This window comes from Aphelocoma coerulescens, chromosome 25 (genome assembly GCF_041296385.1).
Source record: "Aphelocoma coerulescens isolate FSJ_1873_10779 chromosome 25, UR_Acoe_1.0, whole genome shotgun sequence".
NCBI classification, from domain to species: Eukaryota; Metazoa; Chordata; class Aves; order Passeriformes; family Corvidae; genus Aphelocoma; species Aphelocoma coerulescens.
The window spans coordinates 2350658-2365049 of NC_091038.1; the positions used below are offsets into that span (position 1 = coordinate 2350658).

General features: G+C 64.8%; 2 protein-coding genes across 2 annotated transcripts; both read right to left on the reverse strand.

Moving 5' to 3' along the window:
- Positions 1-1664: 1664 nt before the first annotated feature.
- Positions 1665-6352, reverse strand: LOC138098453 (Fc receptor-like protein 4). Its single transcript, XM_068995020.1, is given in 13 exon segments — positions 1665-1754; positions 1852-1942; positions 2032-2053; positions 2458-2541; positions 2624-2926; positions 3016-3261; positions 3264-3284; positions 3742-4020; positions 4200-4454; positions 4772-5002; positions 5091-5111; positions 5733-5790; positions 6341-6352. Coding segments are annotated over 13 exon segments (1713 nt in total).
- A 1838-nt stretch (positions 6353-8190) lies between these two features.
- On the reverse strand, positions 8191-13003 carry LOC138098454 (Fc receptor-like protein 2). Its single transcript, XM_068995021.1, has 11 exons — positions 12964-13003; positions 12308-12376; positions 11649-11669; positions 11330-11560; positions 10799-11062; positions 10404-10682; positions 9785-10054; positions 9358-9660; positions 9191-9277; positions 8634-8655; positions 8191-8436 (listed from the first exon to the last, which is right to left on the reverse strand). Exons 1-11 carry the CDS (start codon positions 13001-13003, stop codon positions 8289-8291), a joined length of 1734 nt encoding a protein of 577 aa, XP_068851122.1. The 3' UTR covers positions 8191-8288.
- Between the last annotated feature and the right edge of the window lie 1389 nt (positions 13004-14392).

The window sequence follows — 14392 nt, forward strand, 5'->3', positions numbered from 1 at the left end:
GTTTGTGCTGAGAGTCAGACGGGGAGCGGGTTCTGACCTGGGGGGGCACATCCAGAGGGGTCCTGTCCTTGGGGTGACACGTCCTGGGGGGATCCTGTCCCTGGGCTGCCCCATCCCGACCAGGGAGGTCCTGTCCTGGGGGATGGCGGTGCTGGGGGGGTCTCTGGACACATTCCTGGGGGGAAGGGGGGGTCCCTCTCCCAGTGGTGGCACATCCTGGGGACCCCTGTCCTGGAAGGGCCCTGCCGGCTCCCACTGTCCCTGCTTGGGCTCTGTGACCTCTGCAGGGCACAAATTTGGGGGTGCCCTGTTCCTTCCATATTCCTTCCCCTTGATGGTCCCCTCCGGTCTGGGAGCCCCCAATCCCCCCTTGGGATCCCCCAGGGTGCAGCCCCTATTCCCCATCCTGCAGCCCCCTGTCACCCTTCTGTGGGTGAGAAGACCCACGGGGTGCCAGTGGGGGTGACAGGGGGTGGGTGTCAGTCGGGAAGGGCACAGACCCCGCCACAACCTCCCACAGCCACCCCAAGCCCCCAGCCCTGGCAGGGTCTCAGCGCTGGGAACCAGGAAATGGATGAGACCCTGCAGATGAAACGCTCGTGACACTCCTGGCTGTGCCCCGCTCTGGCCACAACACCTGAGGACCAACCTGCCCCCTCTGCCTCAACACCTGCATGGAAAAATGGAGCTGTTTTCCTTCTGCAAATGGATGATTTGGCCAAAAATTGATCCCACACCACTGAGACATTGCAAATGTGGGGGGCTGAAGCGGTTGGGGGCTGCCCCCCCTCTCCTGCACCCACTTCTCCCCGTGTGGTTTCCATCCCGGGGGGTTGGGACACTTTGGGTTTGTTGATTTTGAGAGAAAACCTATTTCAGACTTCTCCATTCTCACTCATCCCCTGCAGGATCTGAGGCGGCAAGAGCAGCTTGGGAATGGAGCCCCAGGCAGGAAGCAGCTCCCAAACTCCTCGTGCAGCCAGTGGCCATTTAAGTGTGGGGCCAGGCCACGCCACAGCCCCACTGCACAGGGATGGGCATTGGCCAGCCCTGCTCTGGCCAGCCCCAGGGGCAGCCAGGACCTGAGGGTCCCCCCCGCCCCCTGGGCTTTGACTCTCGCAGCTTTAGAGCTGCTGCAAGGTGAGAATTGTGTGGGGGAAAAGGCGTGGCTGTGGTTTGCTCAGCGCTGCGAGAAGCACAAAAGCCAAGGGGAGCCCAAGCAGTGGCTCTGCGAGGGCCTTGGATGGTTTGCAGAGCAGGGCTGGCTGGAAACCGCCCCTGCAGGGGCAGCTGCGAGGGAAGCAGCCCGGAAATGCAGCAATGGATCATTTTGTCCCTCTGCCCAAGGCACTGAGGGAGCCCCAAAACTCAGGCACAAATCCCACAAGGATCTGCTCAGCACCCTTAGCGGGACCCTCCTCCTTCCTGCCTTGCCGTGGGCTGACGCTGCCCGGGTGCCCCGCACCCACCAAAGCCGCTCTCTCACTGCCCTTTGCAGCCAGACGGGGAGAGAAAGTTTTTAGTAGAAGCAGGAAATTGGAGAATCCCGTTCCTAAAGCAGGAGACAGCTGAACAAAGAAACACCATTTCTCCCAGTTTCAGCAAAAAGCTGCATTTTGGGCCCAGCAGAAGTCAGTCGGATCCTCCAGTGTCCCCCAGTGCCCTCAGTGTCCCAGCACGTTCCCGTAGATGTCACTGGGTGCCCGCGGTCGCCCATGGGGTCTCGGCAGCTCCGCGTAGGTCACTTGGGTATCCTGGGGCGGAGCGGTGCGGGTGGGCCCTGCAGGAGACCCTGGCTGTGGCATCTGTGTGACACCCGCCGTGGGTGACGTGTCCCTGTGTGTGTCCCACCCCGTACTCACCCTGCGTCCGCTTTGTCCTCGTGACGTGGGTGTACAGCACCTCCCCCTCCTCTGGGGGGGCCAGGGGCTCCGGGGGAGCCCTGCAGGGATGGGGGGATGTGTGAGAGGGGATGGGAGGTCTTGGGGGCTGGGTAAAACAGGGGGGTCATGTCTGGAGCCCCCCACTCACCTTTCCTGGTGCTTCCTGGAGGCTGCAAAGGAAAGGGGTGGGGGTGACTGTGGGGTCCCCAAGGCTGTGACGACCCTCGGGAATCCTGAAGTCCTACAGGGCTCTCAATTCCCCCAAGGAACTCCCAGCATTCCTGGAGCCCCCCAGAAGTCCTGAACCACACCAGTGCCCCTGGTCCTGATGCCCCCAGAGCCCCAAGGCTGGCAGGGATGGGCACCCTCCAAACTGCCCCAGGATTCCTGAAAGAACCCCCAGCATCCCTGCACGACCCTCCAACACCACCCCAAATCCTTGAGGACCTCAAGCAAATGTCACTGGGGATTCAGCACTGGCCACGTCAGGGGCTGTGGGTGCTGCCCCATCATCCCCACATTCTTGGTGGCCTCCCAGCTCCCCAGGGCCTCTGTTGGCCCCATTGTCACCCACCCAGGCGGTGCCACCGGTGCCAGCCCACAATGACACCCACGAGCAGGACCAGGAACAGGAGGGACCTGGCAACCCCTGCGGCCACTGCTGGGGACAGAGGGGGACACATCAGGGTCAGCTGTCACTGCGGGGGTGCTGCAATCCCAATGACCCTGAGTGACCCCACCTGTGTTCCTGTGTCCCTGCGGAGTCACCGTCAGTGCCAGCTCGGGGCTGAGCGCCCGGAACACGCGGTGCCCGTCCTGTCCCAGCTGGTTGGTGGCCACGCACTGGTAGGTGCCGGAATGTCCCACATGGACGTCCCCGAGCTCCAGGAGGGGACCCTGGGCCACCTCGCGGCCGTTGTGCAGCCAGGTGAAGGTGACAATGGCTGAGCCCACCTCCACCGAGCAGCGCAGGGTCACGGGGTCACCTGTGCGCACCGGGTGTGCCAGGGCACCGGGGCTGATGGTGGCATTGGCCACGGGCACTGCGGGGACACAGACGGGACTGGCACCTGGCCAGGAGGGATGGGGATGTGGTGGGTGGGGTCACCCCATTCCTGAGGGTCCCGCTCACCCAGGACGGTGACATTCAGGGGGACACTCTCAGCCACGCTGTCCCCATTGCTGGCCCTGCACTGGTAGTGGCCGCTGTCATTGTCCCCAACGTGGCGCAGTTCCAGGTGGGGGCCGGTGCCCAGAGGTGCCCACGGGCCCCCCCGGTGCCAGGAGAAGGACAGGGGACCTGTCCCTGCGGCCACCGTGCAGCTCAGCACCAGGTGGTCCCCCAGTGCCACCTGTGCCCCGGGGGGCTGTGCTGACTGGACACCCCTGAAAGCAGGACCCCTGCAGGAGGGGCAGAAAGGGAATGGGGGACCCGCGAGGGTGGGGGACACCAGGGGCCAGGAAGGTCTCAAGAAGGGGAGGATCAGGGAGGGTTGGGGGGATCCCAGTGAGGAAGAAGGGGGACAAGATATGGGGGAGACGTTTGAAAGGGGTGGAAAGGACCCCAGGGAGGGATGGGAGATTAAGGGAGGGGAGACCTGGAGAAGGTTGGAGGGAGCCACATGGAAGGTTTTTTAGAGACTGGCATGGATATGAACTATGGACCATGGGATATAAGAGAGGGAGAGGTGAACCTAGGGAGGGGTGAGGGAACCCAATGAGGGATGCAGGGATCAGGGGCTGGGAAGGGAGGTCCCAGGGAGTGAACTGGGAAGACAGGGAGGCACACAGAGGGTTGAGCAGGACTGGGGGACCCGTGGCGGCTGTCGGGGCTCCCCGCGCCCATCCCCGCACTCACTGTGCACCGTGACGCGGAGCCGGGCGCTGCTCTTCCGCACGGCCCCCTGCTCGGAGCGCACCTCGCAGCTGTAATTCCCCGAGTGGGAGACCCCCACGGCGGGCAGCAGGAGCTGCGGGGACCCCTGCGGGCCCCCCACCAACCGCCCGTCCCGGTAGAAGAGGTGCAGGAGGGGGGCTCGGGGCCGCAGGGGGCTGGGGGTGCTGAGGCAGCTGAGATTAAAGGGGGACCCCTCGGTGGGCTCGAGGGGACCCTCCAGCACCGGCACCGGGAACAGCTCTGGGAAGGAGATGGGGTGGGGGCGATCACCCCAAGCCAGCAGGGGACGGGGCGCTGAGGTGTGGATTGTGGGATGCTCACTCTGCAGTGTCAGCAGGGGGATGCGGTGATGCGCAACCTGCTGGGGATGAGAGTGGGGGTATCAGAGTATTTGGGGTGGCGGCTGTGGGGGTGCTCACCGTGCACTGTCACAGCCACTGGCACTGATTCCAGCTGGTTGGTTCCTATCTGGCAACTGCAGCGGTAGCGGCCACTGTGGTGCAGCTGCAGCGGGGACAGGGACAGCTCTGTGCCATTGAGGGGCCCACCCAGATCCTTCTCCTTGTGGTAAAATCGCACCCCGGTGACTGACTTGTTCTGCCAACGCCGGCAGCGCAGTGTCACCGTGTCCCCCTCCAGCAGCGCCCGCGCCGGCACCTGCAGCACCAGCCGGTCTGTGGGATAGGAGGGTCCCATTGCACTGAGGGGCTCGAGACAGGTCCGAGGTGGGTCCCCACGGCACCAGGGGACCTCTGGGGGCAGTCTCCATTGCACGGGAGGATCCCAGGAACACCAGGGGAAACCCCATGGCACCGTGTCGCCCTGTGGGTCCCATTACACTGGGATGCACTGGGATGCAATGAGATGCACTGGGATGTCCCTGTATGCAGGGGACAGGCGCTTGACACATGAGGGGTGTGAAGCCACCCATGGAGTGGAGCCCACCCAGACCCACTGAGGACCACCCTGATCATTTATGATTCCCCCTCACCATTTAGGACGCGCAAGGGGGGGCTGCGCCCGGCTCCAGGTCTGTCACACTGGTATGTGCCACTCTCGGTGACAACAAATCGGTCGGGTCCCTGCAGCTGCCAGCGCTGCCCATCCTTGTACCAGGTGGTGGCACCGGCAGTGCCCGAGCCCTGGCAGGTCAGTGTCACCCGGTCCCACAGCACTGGCGGCGTCCAGGGGGGCTGCACGAGGAGCTGGGTGGTCTGGGCGCCTGCGGGTGACAGGGGACACCAGCCTGCCAGGGCCAGCACGGAATGGGGACAGTGGGGCAGGGACGTGGCATCCCCCCGAGGACTCACCAGCGAGGCCGAGGGTCTGGGCTGGAAGGGAGAATGGACAAGGCTGGGTGGGGGTGGCAGCACGGGGACAGTGGCACCCGGGGCACGGAGTATGGGGCTGTCCCCAAACTGTCCCCATGGGGTCACTGGTATAGCACGGAGGTCTTGAGGACAGGGACACCTCTGTCACCCTGAGCTGAGGCAGGACATGGGGACACTGTGGACACCCCATGCTTGGATAAGTCATCTCCACCCACCCCACAGCACCTGTCCCCACGGCCACATCCCCACGGCCCTCTGCCCATGATCCCATCCCAATGGCACCTGGCCCTGTTGCCCATCCTGATGGTGCTTGGCCCTTGTCCCTGTCCCTGCATCCCTGTCCCCCTGGCCCTGTCCCCACAGCTGCCCCAGCCCCAAGGTTCCTTTTGCTACATCCCACTCCCTTCATCCCTGTCCCCCCGATCCTGTGCCCCCCCCATTCCTGTCCCCTCAGCCACCCCACGACTCCGGTCACATTTAAGGGTTCCATGCCCATGCTCGGGCTCTGCTGCCCTTGGGGACCTCAGGGCACCCCGCAGCCCCCCTGTGCCCCCTCCCCACTGCTCTCTGCCTCACCAGGGCTCATCCTAGGGGTGTCAGGCCCGTGCCCAGGGCACTCACCCCACAGGAGCAGCGCCACTTTCTCGGCCATCCTGGTGTCCCCGGCCACCCAGGCTGGCTGTCACACGCTGCCGGGGCCACCTGTCCCGGGGGTGGCGGGCAGGAAGCGAGGTCACGTCTCGTCCCCACGTGTTGGTGCCCTTGGTGGGGGTAGGGTGATGGCAGGGTGGAGACACAGCAGGGGACAGGCTGGGGACAGGGTGGGACATGGTGTTCCCAGGAGTGAGGGGCTCAGGGCATGTGGGGATCTCAGGATGGGTGTCCCAGGGGAATGGGGAGAGAGGGGAAGTGACAGGGAGTGTCTGTCTGGGGAATGGGGGTCCCCGTGTGTCGGGGGGTCCCCAGGATGGCGGTCCTGAGGGAATGGGGGGGAAAGGGGATGGGGGGAAGGGGATGGAGATGCTGGGCAACAGGAGACACAGGATGGGCTTCCTAGAAAAGGGGGCACAGGGAATGGGGCTCCCACAGTCAGGTTCCCAGGAGAATGGGGGTCCCAGGGATGGGCAGTGGCTGGGGGGGCTCGTGGGTCGCAGCTCCTTCACAGGTTTCCTCAGATTTTGGGGACCCAAACTCAGGGGCCAGCACGGCTCTCCTGGGGCGCTCATTACCAGGGGCGGCATCACTGGGGGGTCCTGAGTAGCTCCGGTTCTGTGTCCCCCCCACCCTTTGGCTTTTTCCTCTTTATTTCTGTTTTGTCCTTCATTTCCTCACCTTTGTGCCACGCTGCCTCACCCCTCAGTGATCCTGGGGAGCTCCTGAGCAGGGAACGGGTTGGGGGGACCCTGTGCAGGGGGAATAGGGGGTGCGGGGATGCAGAATGGGGTGGGGGCAGTGGGGGATGGGGGTGTCTGGCTGTGCCCCCCAACACTTTCACTTTCTCTCTCGGGCAGCAGAAGGAAGAGGCCGTTTGTGCTGAGAGTCAGACGGGGAGCGGGTTCTGACGTGGGAGGGCACATCCAGAGGGGTCCTGTCCTGCGGTGCGTTCCTGTTCTGTGGGGGACACCTTCTGGGGGAATCCTGTATCAGGGCTGCCCCATCCCGGCCAGGGGGGTCCTGTCCTGGGGGATGGCGGTGCTGGGGGGGTCTCTGGACACATTCCTGGTGGGGGGGTGGGCCCTCACCCAGTGATGGCACAGCCTGGGGACCCCTGTCCTGGAAGGGCCCTGCCGGCTCCCACTGTCCCTGCTTGGGCTCTGTGACCTCTGCAGGGCACAAATTTGGGGGTGCCCTGTCCCTTCTATGTCCCTTGTCCTTGATGGTCCCCTCCAATCTGGGACCCCCAAATCCCCCCTTGGGATCCCCCAGGGTGCAGCCCCTATTCCCCATCCTGCAGCCCCCTGTCACCCTTCTGTGGGTGAGAAGCCCCACGGGGTGCCAGTGGGGGTGACAGGGGGTGGGTGTCAGTCGGGGAGGGCACAGACCCCGCCACAACCCCCCACAGCCACCCCAAGCCCCCAGCCCTGGCAGGGTCTCAGCGCTGGGAACCAGGAAATGGATGAGACCCTGCAGATGAAACGCTCGTGACACTCCTGGCTGTGCCCCGCTCTGGCCACAACACCTGAGGACCAACCTGCCCCCTCTGCCTCAACACCCGCATGGAAAAATGGAGCTTTTTCCTTCTGGAAATGGCTGATTTGGCCAAAAATTGATACCACACCCCTGAGACACCGCAAATGTGGGGGGGCTGAAGCTGTTGTGTAGCTGCCCACCTCTCCTGCTCCCACTGCCCCCCCCGTGTGGTTTCCGTCCTGGGGGTTGGGACACTTTAGTTTTGTTGGTTTGGGGAGAAAAACTATTTCAGACTTCTCCATTCTTGCTCATCCCCTGCAGCATCTGAGGCGGCAAGAGCAGCTTGGGAATGGAGCCCCAGGCAGGAAGCAGCTCCCAAACTCCTCCGTGCAGCCAGTGGCCATTTAAGTGTGGGGCCAGGCCACGCCACAGCCCCACTGCGCAGGGATGGGCATTGGCCAGCCCTGCTCTGGCCAGCCCCAGGGGCAGCCAGCACCTGCGGGTCCCTCTTGCCCCCTCTGCTTTGACTCTCGCAGCTTCAGAGCTGCTGCAAGGTGAGAATTGTGTGGGGGAAAAGGCGTGGCTGTGGTTTGCTCAGGCCTGCGAGAAGCACAAAAGCCAAGGGGAGCCCAAGCAGTGGCTCTGCGAGGGCCTTGGATGGTTTGCAGAGCAGGGCTGGCTGGAAACCGCCCCTGCAGGGGCAGCTGCGAGGGAAGCAGCCCGGAAATGCAGCAATGGATCATTTTGTCTCTCTGCCCAAGGCACTGAGGGAGCCCCAAAACTCAGGCAAATCCCACAAGGATCTGCTCAGCACCCTGAGCGGGACCCTCCTCCTTCCCGAGCTCAGCAGGCATAGCTGAACAAACCAACCCCATTTCTCCCGCTTTAATCCAAACGCTGCCTTTTGGCTCCAAGAAGAGGCAAAAGGGTCCTGTGCCACCCTGGCACTGGGAGGGGGAATGGGGAGGCCCTGGGGCGCTGGGAAGGGCAGTGGGGGACCCCTGGGGGGACTCGATGCCTCCCAGTGATCCCCAATTTCCCCCAGTGTCACATCACACTCTCGTAGGTGGCACCGGGGTCCTGCTGTCCCTCGTAGGGTCCCGGCAGCTCCGCGTTGGTCACTTGTGGATGCCGAGGGGGGGCAGGGCCGGGGGACACCCGTGGGGGCGCTGGCAGAGACAGCGGCTGTGGGGACCTGGGAGGGGGTGACACCCGTGGGGGACGTGTCCCTGTCCCCAGCCCCATACTCACCCCCCGCCCGCTCGCTGCCCACGCCATGGGGCTCCAGCAGCTCCCCCTCCTCCGGGGGGGCCCTGCGGGGATAAGGGGGGGCCTGAGGGGGTGTCTGGGGAAGGGGGAAAGGGGAGTCACGGCCGGAGCCCCCCCAGTCACCTGTCCTGGGGCTTCCTGGCAGCTGCAAGGAAAAGGGGAGGGGGTGACCGTGGGGACCCCGGGACCCCTGAACCTTCCTGGGACCTCAGCAGCTCCGACCACCCATGGGACCCCCAAATCCCCACTGGAGCTCTGATTCCCACTGCACCCCTGATTCCCCCCTGGATGCTCCAAGCACCCCTGAACCCCTAAAACTTCTGCACCACCGCAGTGCCCCCGAGCTCCCACAACCCCAAGCCCAACAGGGAGGGGCAGCCCCAAAACTCCTCCAGGACTCCAGAAAGATCCCTCAACATCCTGCATGGCCCTCCAGGAACTCCCCAAACCCTCCAGGAACTCCCACTGCAAGCCCAATGTTCCTCAAAGCACACCCAGGGGTGCCCCTGGAGCCCAAGCAAGACCCTCCAGAACCCTCCTAAAGCCCCCAGGACCCCCAGCCGAGGTCACTGTGGGCTCCGTTTCCCCCAGCTCAGGGGCTGTGGGTGCTGCCCCATCGCCCCCCCACTCTGGGGGCTTCCCCTCACTCCAGCACCCCCATTGGCCCCATTGTCACCCACCCAGGCGGTGCCACCAGTGACAGCCCCCGATGACACCCAGGAGCAGGACCAGGAACAGGAGGCTCCTGCCGATGTTCACAGCCACTGCTTGGGACAGAGGGGGACACATCAGGGTCAGCTGCCATGCCGGGGGTTCTGCACCCTCCAGTAACCCCGAGTGACCCCACCTGTGTCCCAGTGTCCCTGCGGTGTCACCGTCAGTGCCAGCTCGGGGCTGAGCGCCCGGAATACGCGGTGCCCGTCCTGTCCCAGCTGGTTGGTGGCCACGCACTGATAGGTGCCGGAATGTCCCACATGGATGTCCCCAAGCTCCAGGAGGGGACCCCAGGCCACCTCGTGGCCATTGTGCAGCCAGGTGAAGGTGACAGGGGCTGAGCCCACCTGCACCGAGCAGCGCAGGGTCACGGGGTCACCTGTGCACACCGGCTGTTCCAGGGCACCGGGGCTGATGGTGGCATTGGCCACGGGCACTGCGGGGAAACAGATGGGGCTGGCCAGGGGCTGGGGGGGATGGGGGAGGTGGAGATCAAAGTGGGATGGGCGTGATGGGGTTTACCGTGAGTGGGGTCACCCCATTCCGGGTGTCCTGCTCACCCAGGACGGTGACATTCAGGGGGACACTCTCAGCCACGCTGTGCCCGTTGCTGGCCCGGCACTGGTAGTGGCCGCTGTCATTGTCCCCAACGTGGCGCAGCTCCAGGCGGGGGCCGGTGCCCAGCGGTGTCCACGAGCCGGCCCGGTGCCAGGAGAAGGACAGGGGACCTGTCCCTGCGGCAACCGCACAGCTCAGCACCAGGCGGTCCCCCAGTGCCACCTGTCCCCCGGGGGGCTGCGCCGAAACAGACACTCCCGAGAGCGGGACCGCTGCAGGAAGGGGACACCAGAGGACAGTGAAGGATCCGTGGAGGGTGCAAGAGGGGCAGGAGGATCTCTGTGAGGAAGAGGGGGCACGGAGCTTGGGAACGCCTTGGAAAGGGTGGGAAGGGACCCAGAAGTGGAAGGATGGGGGGTTTAGGGAGGGGACACCTGGAGAGGGATCAGGGGGACTCCAGGGAAGGGTGGGGACCCAGAAGGGGATGGTGGGACCTGGGGAAGGAAGTGGGAAGGTATGGGAGGACAGTGGGCAGGTGTCAGGAAGAGCTGGGTGACCCCAGGCAGGACTGGGGGACCCGTGGCGGCTGGCGGGGCTCCCCACACCCATCCCCGCACTCACTGCGCACCGTGACGCGGAGCCGGGCGCTGCTCTTCCGCACGGCCCCCCGCTCGGAGCGCACCTCGCAGCTGTAATTCCCCGAGTGGGAGACCCCCACAGCGGGCAGCAGGAGCTGCGGGGACCCCTGCGGGCCCCCCACCAACCGCCCGTCCTGGTAGAAGAGGTGCAGGAGGGGGGCTCGGGGACGCAGGGGGCTGGGGGTGCTGAGGCAGCTGAGATTCAGGGGGGACCCCTCGGTGGGCTCGAGGGGACCCTCCAGGACCGGCAGCGGGAACAGCTCTGGGAAGGAGATGGGGCAGGGGGAGCGTGACCCCGAGCCTGCTGTGAAGGGGCTGTGGGGGTGCTGAGGTGTGGGGGGGGACGGGGTGTCAGGGTGGCGGCTGTGGGGTGCTCACCGTGCACTGTCACTGTCACCGACGCCGACTCCTTCCACCGTGACACCTCGGAGTCCACCCGGCCGCTGCAGCGGTAGTGGCCACTGTCCTGCAGCCGCAGAGGGGACAGGGACAGCTCGGTCCCATCGTGGAACTTCTGCAGTTTTTTCTCCTCGCGGTAGAAGGACACCCAGGTCACCGGTTTGTCCTGCCAGCCCCGGCAGCGCAGTGTCACCGTGTCCCCCTCCAGCAGCGCCCGTGCCGGAACCTGCAGCACCAGCCGGTCTGGGGGACAGGAGTGTCCGGTCAAACCGCGGAGTTCCATGGAGTCCCAATGGCACCAGGACCCCCCAACTGGGTCACACCCAGCACACCAGGGGTCCCCAATTCCAACACGGGGGGCGGCTCGCCCTGAGATGCTCTGCGATGTCCCCGTGTGCAAGACACCAGGGGCCTCTCGTCACACCAAGGGGGGTGACCCATGGAGTGGAGCCCACCCAGAGCCCTGGGGAACCCACGGGTGCCAGGCTGGGGACACCCAACTCCCCTCACCATTTAAGACGCTCACGGGAGGGCTCAGCCCGGTGCCGGGTCTGTCACACTGGTAGGTGCCACTCTCGGTGACACGGAATCGGTCGGGTCCCTGCAGCCGCCAGCGCTGCCCATCCTTGTACCAGCTGGTGGCACCGGTGGTGCCCAAGCCATGGCAGGTCAGTGTCACCCGGTCCCACAGCACCGGCGGTGTCCAGGGGGGCTCCACGAGGAGCTGGGTGGTCTGGGTGCCTGCGGGTGACAGGGGACACCAGCCTGCCAGGGCCAGCGCGGGATGGGGACAGCGGGGCGGGGACGTGGCATCCCCCCGAGGACTCACCAGCGAGGCCGAGGGTCTGGGCTGGAAGGGAGAAGGGACAGGGCTGGGTGGGGGTGGCACCGCAGGGACAGCGGCACCCGGGGCACGGAGTGTGGGGCTGTCCCCAAACTGTCTCCACGGGGTCACCGGTTTAGCACGGAGGTCTTGAGGACAGGGACACCTCTGTCACCCTGGGCTGAGGCAGGACATGGGGACACTGTGGACACCCCATGCTTGGACAAGTCACCTCCACCCACCCCACAGCACCTGTCCCCACAGCCACATCCCCACGGCCCTCTGCCCATGATCCCATCCCAATGGCACCTGGCCCCGTGGCCCATCCTGATGGTGCTTGGCCCTTGTCCCTGTCCCTGCATCCCTGTCCCCCTGGCCCTGTCCCCACAGCTGCCCCAGCCCCAAGGTTCCTTTTGCTACATCCCACTCCCTCCATTCCTGTCCCCCCGATCCTGTACCCCCCATTCCTGTCCCCACAGCCACCCCACGACTCCGGTCACATTTAAGGGCTCCATGCCCATGCTCGGGCTCTGCTGGCCTTGGGGACCTCAGGGCACCCCGCAGCCCCCCTCTGCCCCCTCCCCACTTCTCTCTGCCTCACCAGGGCCCATCCCCGGGGCGTCAGGCCTGTGCCCGGGACACTCACCCCACAGGAGTAGCATCACCTTCCCGGCCATCCTGGTGTCCCCGGCCACCCGGGCTGGCTGCCACTCGCTGCTGGGACGAACTGTCCCCTGTGTGGCGGGCAGGAAGCGATGTCACGTCTCATCCCCACGTGTTGGTGGCCCTTGGTGGGGGCAGGGTGGGGGCAGGGTGGGGGCAGGGTGGAGACAGAGCAGGGGACAAGCTGGGGACATGGTGGGACATGGTGATCCCAGGAGTGGGGGGCTCAGGGCATGTGGGGATCTCAGGATGGATGTCCCAGGGGAATGGGGAGAGAGGGGAAGTGACAGGGAGTGTCTATCTGGGGAATGGGGGTCCCCGTGTGTCGGGGGGTCCCCAGGATGGCGGTCCTGAGGGAATGGGGGGGAAAGGGGATGGGGGGAAGGGGATGGAGATGCTGGGCAACAGGAGACACAGGATGGGCTTCCTAGAAAAGGGGGCACAGGGAATGGGGCTCCCACAGTCAGGTTCCCAGGAGAATGGGGGTCCCAGGGATGGGCAGTGGCTGGGGGGGCTCGTGGGTCGCAGCTCCTTCACAGGTTTCCTCAGATTTTGGGGACCCAAACTCAGGGCCCAGCACGGCTCTCCTGGGGCGCTCATTACCAGGGGCGGCATCACTGGGGGGTCCTGAGTAGCTCCGGTTCTGTGTCCCCCCCACCCTTTGGCTTTTTCCTCTTTATTTCTGTTTTGTCCTTCATTTCCTCACCTTTGTGCCACGCTGCCTCACCCCTCAGTGATCCTGGAGAGCTCCTGAGCAGGGGGAATAGGGGGTGGGGGGGTACAGAGAGGGGTGGGGGGGCAGTGGGGGATGGGGGTGTCCGGCCGTGCCCCCCAACACTTTCACTTTCTCTCTCTGGCAGCAGAAGGAAGAGGCCGTTTGTGCTGAGAGTCAGACGGGGAGCGGGTTCTGACCTGGGGGGGCACATCCAGAGGGGTCCTGTCCTGGGGGGGGTCCCTGTTCTGGAGGTGACACATCCTGGGGGGATCCTGTCCCAGGCCTGCCCCATCCCGCCCACGGGGGTCCTGTCCCTGGGATGGCGGTGCTGGGGGGGTCCCTCTTCCAGTGGTGGCACATCCTGGGGACCCCTGTTCTGGAAAGCCCTGCTGGCTCCCACTGTCCCTGCTTGGGCTCTGTGACCTCTGCAGGGCACAAATTTGGGGATGCCCTGTCCCTTCTATGTCCCTTCCCCTCGACGGTCCCCTCCAGTCTGGGAGCCCCCTATCCCCCCTTGGGATCCCCCAAGGTGCAGCCCCTCTTCCCCAGCCTGCAGCCCCCTATCACCCTTCTGTGGGTGAGAAGCCCCACGGGGTGCCAGTGGGGGTGACAGGGGGTGGGTGTCAGTCGGGGAGGGCACAGACCCCGCCACAACCTCCCACAGCCACCCCAAGCCCCCAGCCCTGGCAGGGTCTCAGCGCGGGGAACCAGGAAATGGATGAGACCCTGCAGATGAAATGCTCGTGACACTCCTGGCTGTGCCCCGCTCTGGCCACAACACCTGAGGACCAACCTGCCCCCTCTGCCTCAACACCCGCATGGAAAAATGGAGCTTTTTTCCTTCTGGAAATGGCTGATTTGGCCAAAAATTGATACCACACCACTGAGATTGATACACACACACTGCAAATGTGGGGGGGCTGAAACTGTGGTGGGGCTGCCCCCCCCCTCCTGCTCCCACAGCCCCCCGTGTGGTTTCCGTCCCGGGGGGTTGGGACACTTTGGGTTTGTTGGTTTTGGGAGAAAACCTATTTCACGCTTCTCCATTCTCACTCATCCCCTGCAGGAGCTGAGGCAGCAAGAGCAGCTTGGGAATGGAGCCCCAGGCAGGAAGCAGCTCCCAAACGCCTCCGTGCAGCCAGTGGCCATCCAAGTGTGGGGCCAGGCCACGCCACAGCCCCACTGCGCAGGGATGGGCATTGGCCGGCCCTGCTCTGGCCAGCCCCAGGGGCAGCCAGCTCCACAATTTTGAATTCCACCACCTCTATATCTCCCAAGCTTGTGACGTATTTTTCAGAGTTATTCTTTTTTTAATAGCAGTTCTATGAAGAAATATGTCTTCTTGGTTGGCACATCTTGCATAAAACCATAA